General features: G+C 45.0%; 1 protein-coding gene across 1 annotated transcript in view; it reads right to left on the bottom strand.

Annotated features, from left to right (window-relative positions):
* LOC138262396 (vomeronasal type-2 receptor 26-like) overlaps positions 1–8508 on the bottom strand; it is a 120253-nt gene extending 111745 nt beyond the window's left edge. The window contains exons 1-2 of the mRNA XM_069212298.1: positions 8239–8508; positions 1108–1332 (exon numbers count right to left, since the gene is read on the bottom strand). Of these exons, the coding sequence (XP_069068399.1) occupies positions 1108–1332; positions 8239–8508 (495 nt within the window). The remainder of the gene's footprint in view (positions 1–1107; positions 1333–8238) is intronic.
* Between the last annotated feature and the right edge of the window lie 467 nt (positions 8509–8975).

An 8975-nucleotide genomic window follows, 5' to 3' on the forward strand; every position in this document is an offset into this window, starting at 1 on the left:
GTAAAGCGTACACCCTACCATATGCCTGTTATTAGTTTTAATGCCATCCGTCTGCTGCCGCCCAGTACAGTGAACAGCCTGTTCCTTTTCATTTTTAAAACACTCACAGTACCCTACCAACACACACCAGTATATTACTTAAGTGACTCTTACTTGTTAGGAACGATCCTCAATTTTTAGTGGAAACAGCAATGTTCCTTGTGTGATGTATCCCCCTCTGTTGTATGTATGCAGCCTAAGGCGTCTGAATGGAAGGTTCATGTAGGAGCAGCATGTGCGCGTCGGAGCACTTTGAGTGCAGTATGACAGACTCATTTTGTGTACAGTTCACAGTTCCGTTCCCGTTTTTCACTGCATTTGTCAGTTGAACTTTCCTACACTAACTAGTACCTTCTAAGAGTTGTGGTCCAGCTGCCAGCGCTACCGACTTTATAACTGGTGGACCAGGTTCAAGTCCCGCCGACTGATCAACATGCTGTGAGTCAGGGCAAAACCAGTGCCTAAAAATAAATCTGACCTCACGTAGTGTAACCCGGTGCTATTTTAAGGCCATACAATGCAATTCAGCCAAGTTTGACTTTTTAAAATTGCAAAAGTAAATTTTGCATTTATGTTTACACAGCCTTACAACCCACTGTGTGCCGAACAGGCTGCAGGAAGCTGCCCAGAAGGAGCCCACACTGGAATGCAGACAATGGGGAAAGGATGACTGGTCAAGTTTCTCCGTTTTAAGGCTAGCCAGCCAGCAACCCTGATGGTGGGGTGGTGAAAGTGGCATTCTATTGAAATTAGCATGGCAGATTTAAATCAGGATGCTAAATGGCAACATTTTCATTTATTGCTGCAGGTAGAGGAAAAAGGTATATGGAAGTGCGTTAGTTATATGTAGGGCCACTGGGATTATGTGGCAGGAAAAGACGAAATTATGAGGCCGGGTTGACCAATTTATGTTGCAAGAAAAGTCCAATTATACATTTACAATGCCAATAGCTCGAACTCAAGCAAATGTGAGACCTACTGGATTGCAAATGATTGTTTTTAGTGTTGCAATTACACCAGACAGACAAAATTACTTTATATTCCTGTTCGTGAACTATCTAAAGGTACCTGTGTGAAGTTAGAGCTCCAGGAGATGTTGCTTTCTTCCAGGAAGATATCTTGAATACCATTGGCTGAGAAAGAATGCCCAACTTTATTATAACTGACTGTTGTTTCTGAAGACACAACAAGGTTTAAAATATCGAAGTGACCTGAAAGGCTGCCAGTTTCATCAAAGTACATGTCATCTCCACCAGTAGAGTTGAAACGAACAGTTTTCATATACTTGTTCAGCTAAAGAAAAATGCAGACACAACAAAAACAGTGGCATTTTTTAGTATGGAATATTTTAGTTTAACCAAGAAAATAATACACTTAATCATGAAAATCATCACTTTATTTGTTTCAACGCAGTCATCAAAATGAATAAAGTGTGAACGCGGACTCACTGGACATGGAAACTGGCATCACAAGCACTTACCATGAAACACGAACAATATTCGATTTTATTTTAACACTAGGGCCTTGATTACGAGTTGTGAGTAAATTCACTGCTAAATATCTCACCAGTTAAATAACGATACTGTGGAATAAATATCGTGTGATTGTGAATGTTTTCCCTACCTTGCTCTATCGTTATTTATTTAACGGGTACGGGAATCTGTGCATGTGCTAAATTATGCATCATAGTAATTGTTATTTACCACGTGTGATATTGAGGTCATGTGTAAAATATTGCACGAAGAAAGCTATGTGCACGTGCTAAATTAAAGAAAGTAGCCCTTTCACGAGCCACGGAGCGTTAAGTATTACCAATTACTTATTTATTTGAAAAATTTCAAGATGACGACAAAGCAGTTTCCTTACATTCCTAGCGTTATGAACGCACATATTACCTACACAGGATTTAACTAATCTTCCTGCTAGAAAGGGGTTAAAGTTCAAGCCATCTTCCTTTCATCTCTTCCACTGTTGTATTCTCAGTTAATGAGCTATAGTGACCCCCTCACCCAATGTAAAACATTCGGGGCCAGATGTATGACCATTTAATTTTGCGAGTTGCAATTAGAGACTCGCAAATTAAATGACTGAGGGCCACATGTATGAATGTTAGGTTTTACGACTCGCAAATGGCGATTTGTGAGTCGCAAAACCTGATGTACAACAGGGTCAATGACACTGCGATTCCCAATGGGGTCGCAAATGACCTACCTCATACATTTTCATGAGGTAGGTCGCAATTTGCGGCCCCATTGGGAATGGCTGCCCTCACAGGGATGGTGGCCTGCTGGGGACAGCAGACCACCATGTCTGTGATTGCTTTTAAATAAAGCAATCTATTAAAGGAAAACAGGCTGCATTTAAAAAGTAAAAAAGGAAACGTTTCAGTTTAGAGTAGCCTACTCTTAAAAAACGTTTTTGCATGCATTCACAAAGGGCATGGGGTCCCATAGGGACCCCTTCCCGTAGCGAATGGATTAGCACCAATTTAAAATTGGTGCTAACTGCGATTGTTTTGCGACCGCATTTACGATCATAAAACAATCATACATATCATTTAGATTCGGTATTAGGAAGGGACGCCCTGAACATGCCCCTTCCTAATACCGAATCACAAGACCAAAATTCCGATTCGGTAACAAGTTACTGAATCGCAGTTTAGGCTTTGTACATCCCAAAAGCATTTTTCGAGTCGCAAAGGGTCCGATTCTGCGAATCGGCCTGTTTGTGACTAGAAAAATGGTTTGAACATGTGGCCCCAAATGTGTCTCAGACACATTCAGCAATTCCCAATGAGGTCGCAAAGACCTACCTCATCAATATTCATGGAGTAGGTTGCAATTTGCGACCCCATTTGGAATGGCCACACTCACAGGGATGTTGGCCTGCTGGGGACAGCAGACCATTATGTCTGTGACTGCTTTTTAAATAAAGCATTTTTTAAAAAATCCATCCTGTTTTCCTTAAAGGTCGCGAACGACCCGGATCGGGAAAAGGCTTTCATACATCTGACCCTTGGTGTCCTGTGAATGTGCTATTCACACACTACTGTTAGCAATTTAAATCCATACCTACTCTACAGAACGCCATTCCCATGAGCAATGTCTTTGTCTAATTGTTTCCTGCTTCCCAAGTAGTGCAGCACCTTCCCTCTCTGGCACTGTCTGTGGCACAAAGGGCGGTTTTGTCAGGGAGCTGCTGCAGGGTAATCACAGGCATCCCTCAGCCCATCGGTCATGCCTATATCCCTCCCCTTCACCAAATGTTATAAATACAGCCACCAGCGTATTCCTCTCATCTCCTCAGTACTTAGCGTAGTGCCCTCTGCCAGCGCCCAGGTGAAGCATTGTGTCCATTAAAAAAGAAGGAGGTCGTATTAGGTTGACGAAAGAAGTTTATTCCATTACAGAGGCCCCATCCAACGCATCCAACTGCCAGCTTCTCACAGCTCCTCTCCTTACTTCACGTTCCATTCTTTCCTTGGATTCTCCTCTTACTATTCTAAGTTCCACAAGCTATGACATACTACACACCTCCCCCCTTTACAAACCAAGAGAAAGAAAAAAAAACAAGGAAAAGAAAAAAACACAGTGTACATATAAAAGTTAATCCCACACATTTTTACATTTGAGTACCACCACACAATTTAGATTCCACATCTTGGAATCCACCGTCCTTATTTCGTTGTTGAACAGTTTCACTACCCTTATAGGTTTGGCTTTATCCGTATTTCTCCCTTTACCCACAGGCTTGCGAATCAACACCCAATCTCCAACTTTAACTTTGGTTACTCGAGATGACTTTCTGCGATCAAAATATTCCTTACGAGCTTTTATTTTTTCCTGTTCATCTTGTCTCCAACACTTATCTGACACCACCACACCAGTCCTTGCTTCCATATCATTCACACATCTAGGCGACACAAAAGTATTGGGATGTCTACCTCTGAGTAATTCAAAAGGTGTTTTACCAGTAAAGGCGTGAGGTGAGACTCTGTACGCTTCAGCCGTCTTAATTACTTCTTTCTTCCAGTTCAATCCACTAACTTTAGCCAAAGCTATGGTCTCCTTCAACACCCTATTAAATCGTTCCACCATGCCGTTGGTTTCGGGGTGGTACAGTGCACATTTCTTATGAATTATAGAACAGTCTGCCAAATATTGCTCCATTTCCCTCAATACCAACTGTACCCCATTATGAGTGAGAATGCTCTTAGGCATCCCTTCTCTCCCAAAGACTTCCTTAAGAAAACCAATTACCTGTTTAGTCTCAATGTTTCTGGTAAACCTAATCTCCGGCCACCTGGAAAACAGATCAACTAGTACCAACAGATACGTTTCACAACCTTCCCCACGGACCGGCCCCAGAATGTCCAAGGCAACCTCCTCCAACGGCTGAGTGGGGCGTTCCCTTATCTCCATAGGTTGATCCCTGGGTTTCACAGTCTTCCCACTCATAATACATTGCATACAGTCTCTGATTAGCCTTTCCACCTGAGAGTCCATGCCTGGCCACCAATAAGTCAAACGCAATCTCCCTTTGGTCTTGGACATTCCTTGATGACCCGAGTGAGCAAGAGAAATAAGTTCCTGCCTCAATGTGGCGGGGGGAACCAATTTTGTACCTCTGAATAGAAACCCATCATTATTAGACAACTCACCTCTCACATGCCGAAACTTTTGTGTTTCGCAACTCCCTTCATTCCTGTTTTTCCAACCTTCCTTTATTAAAGACAACACTTCCACCATAGTGCTATCCCACTCACATTCTCTCCGCCATCTTTCCTTTGTGACAACACTTTCATCAAATCCATTCTCCTCAATCTCACACACCATTTCGGCATCCCAATCCACTTATCTCTCTCCTTCTAATTCACCTGCCAGCACTAATCTTGATAGTGTGTCCGCTACCTTATTTTGTGCACCTGGAATATACTTAATATAGAAATCAAAATCTTGGTTTCGCCTTCCAAAGTGATATCGCTCAAGTATTGTGCTAACTTTAGGAATATAGGGCCTGATTACAACTTTGGAGGAGGTGTAAATCCGTCCCAAAAGTGACGGTAAAGTGACGGATATACCACCAGCCGTATTATGAGTCCATTATATCATATGGAACTTGTAATACGGCTGGTGGTATATCCGTCACATTTGGGACGGATTAACACCTCCTCCAAAGTTGTAATCAGGCCCATAATGTCTGTCCAATTTCTCTACGCAAGTTTCATATTCATTTAGATCTTCATTAGTTATGTCTGGAAGATTATCGAATACCTCCTGCCCTTCAAACCTAGGCAATGTAAGAGTAAAGCAGTTTTTCTTTCCACACTAAGTGATGCACCACAGACCTTGGAATATCTTTCAAAGACCTTTTTCTACTTTTGCCATTTGATAGGTGGGTCTCCTGGTAAAGCTAGAAAAAAGGGGGGCGCAGTGACATTCTTCATTGTAATTATAATAGGAGTCCACGCACAAAGTTATTATAAGTGTCTCTTCCTTATAGGTTGATGTAATTTAAATCCATTTATTTTCCACTCATCTTCATGTTTAATTCTTAAAAGTTTAAGTTATAGAAAGATGTTGCACATGAGAGAGGAATTTAGAAATGAGTGAACGCTGTACAAATCTTCGCGTCTTCCACTGCTTCAATCCTTCGCGTCTTCAGGAGGACGCTGTCAGCGTTGCTATGGCAACTCGCACGCGTGCGAGCATGCGAGTCAAGCACATGTTTTATATGAATAAACACAGCTGAGCGGGTGAGCGGTACGAGTTGTCAAGGAAATGCAGTTGGAGCAGCTGTAACGCGGCTCTAGTCAGTTTCCATGGAAACGGTCGTCAAGGGAAAACACCATCTCAGAGATAATAATTGTTCCTTTTGAGACAACAGCACCAAATAAAAATACGTTGCACGCTTGGGTTCAGGTCCCATCCTCGTCGCCAGTGAAGCATGGTGTCCATTAAAAAAGAAGGAGGTCGTATTAGGTTGACGAAATAAGTTTATGCCATTACAGAGGCACCATCCAACGCATCCAACTGCCAACTTCTCACAGCTCCTCTCCTTACTTCACGTTCCATTCTTTCCTTGGATTCTCCTCTTACTATTCTAAGTTCCACAAGCTATGACATACTACACAAGCTCTCTACCATTATTCGCAACCTGCAGTGCGATGGTACATCTCTCGACCACAAACGCAGCGAACTATGGGCCAGATGTAGGAAACTTTTGCGAATCGCAAATGGCCCGAATCGCAATTTGCGACCCTGCAAAATCGGAAATGGGATGCAAAAATCCCATTTCCGACTCGCAAAATGCGACGCGAGCCATTACCGACTCGCAAATATAGCGACCCCATTTTGCGACCCGCAAATAGGAAGTCGCAATTTGCGAGTCGCAACCCAAATGCAATAGCCACTCGCAAATTGCGACTAGTCGCAAAAAGCCCATTTTGCACTTCCAATTTACCACTAACTCAGAGCAGGTGGTAACCATTACCAAAGTATAAAAGGAGACCCAGAAGGCACCTGGGTTACTCAAGATGGCGGAGATATATGTGATAGGAATGAGGAGGAGAGCCCACGCCGCCCAGCAGACGAGGAGGAGGAGCCAGAGACAGGAGAAGATATACAGAACCAGGCAGACACTTTTCCAACAAACTGAGGAGGAGATTTATGATAAATATAGGCTCAGCAGTGCAGCAATACTAGATTTAATAGAATTACTCAAACCACAGCTAAAATGCCAGACTGTGCGCGGCTGCGCCATCCCTACGCATGTGCAAGTGCTTTGCTCACTGCACCTCTTGGCCTCGGGAAGCTATCAGGGGGTCATTGCCGTGGCAGGTGGGGTATCCAAAGTTCACTCTCACGGTTCTTCGGGGCATTCCTAGATGCCTTACTCACACACATGTCCAGATACATATACCTACCCAGGAATGAGGCAGAAATCAACAGCACCAAGTTGGAATTCTACAGGATTGCCAACTTCCCCCATGTCATAGGGTGTGTAGACGGGACACATATACAAATATGCCCTCCTGCAAACCTGGAATATCTGTTCCACAATAGGAAGTGTACCCACTCACTGAACATCCAGGTGGTATGTGACGCCCATTATGTTATCACTGACATGGTTGCCAAATTTCCAGGGAGTACACATGACTCCTACATTTTCAGGCACAGTGGGATACACCAACGCCTAGAACGTGGGGAGTTTGGAGACGGATACCTCCTAGGTATAGCTGAATACACCTTGCAGACATACACACAGGTCAATGTGGAACCCATCTATGCCCAGCTAACATTGTACATTTTGTGCCACACAGGTGACAGTGCATATGCACTTCGACCATGGATACTTACCCCGTACTTAACACCCAGCAATGAGACAGAGAGGCGATACAACAGTGCACATAAGAGGACCAGAAATATCATGGAACGGACCTTTGGACTGCTGAAAGCAAGATTCAGATGCCTCCACAGAAGTGGAGGTGCCCTCCAGTATACCCCAATAACAGCTTTCAAGATCGTTGTCGCATGCGCTATACTGCACAACATTGCCACCAGACGTGGGCTACCTCTCACCCCTGAAGACCCTGATTCGGAGGATGAAGAGCAAGAGCTACTACATCGCCATCATGGGGATAGAAGCACCGCAAATCAAGGCAGACTGAGACGGGAACACATTGCAAACCAATACTTTGGAAGGTACGTGCTAACTGTCACCACACTCACTAATGTCACACACAAAGAGTCCAGGTGTGAAGTGGAACTAACAAGTGATTTAATTTGTGCAACCAAAAAAACTATATACATTGACAACAGTTCAGGGGCTGTAACAGTCCTCCTGGCATGAGGACACATTGACCTCATGTGCCCCAACCCCAGGACAGTGTGGAGCTAATATCCTACGCTGGCCTCGGCCAGCATGGCTGGTACCAGGGGTGTCAGCAGTGCCCTGCCTTGCGCTTCCACTGCGCAACACCCTGGTGTCACTGGCAGAGACACTGCTGATGGTGGAGCCCTCCTCGCTGTCTTGCGGCGTGTCAGCCGCGCCCCTGGCCACCTGCCGTGTCTCCATTATATCAACAGCGTGGCTGAGATGGCCCAGTCCACGTGCCACATCACTGGCAAAGTGGCCCATGTCAACTTGGAGGCTGACCGTGCGCCTAGAAAGGCCAGTAGTGTTCACAGCCAGCCTGACTATGGAGGCAGACATGCGGTCCAGCCGGTTAAGTAGCTGCCTGTCACGACGCCTTGCACCCTCTGTCTCAGTCATGAGTCCGGCCACAAGTTGTCTCATGGAGAGTGCAAGGTCACCCCAAAGTGTGTTCATTTGTTGCAACTCCGAGTGTACAAGCTGCATGCTACTGCTTTGGTTGCGCTCCATGTGCCGCAATGCCCCTGAAATTCTCCTAATCTCCTGTGTTTGCAGGCGCTGACCCCGTAGGAGTGCGGCCTCAGCACGCGACATGGAGGCGTCCCCTGACTCTGCCTGCGGCTCTGGTGGTACATTTACACGTCGCCTGCAACGCAGTGGATGCTCTGTGTCTTCTACAGTGGCACTGTGGCTGGGACCAGGTGCTGGATCACACACCAGTATGGCAACTGGTGTATCATGAGGGTACTGAGTATTGGTGGTGCAGGTCTCAGTGGTGGCTGGTCCTGATTCATCTGTTGGCTGGTGGCTGACCAGTGGCCCCTGGATGCTTTGGCTGGTTGGGGTGTCTTGTGGGAGACCTGTGGGACATAGGGAACACACTGTCAGTATCTAGTATCTGTTATCAACTTCCTAATAAACTGTTGCCTATCAACTGCCTACCTGACTACATTGCCCTTAATGCACCATTCTGGTGGTTGCTACTCTGAAATGGAGCTATTTTGGTTGTGCATGCTACTGTGTACAAGGTGGGTGGGGGGGCATTATTGAGGGTACATGCA

The sequence above is a fragment of the Pleurodeles waltl genome, chromosome 10, assembly GCF_031143425.1.
Source record: "Pleurodeles waltl isolate 20211129_DDA chromosome 10, aPleWal1.hap1.20221129, whole genome shotgun sequence".
Classification (NCBI taxonomy): domain Eukaryota; kingdom Metazoa; phylum Chordata; class Amphibia; order Caudata; family Salamandridae; genus Pleurodeles; species Pleurodeles waltl.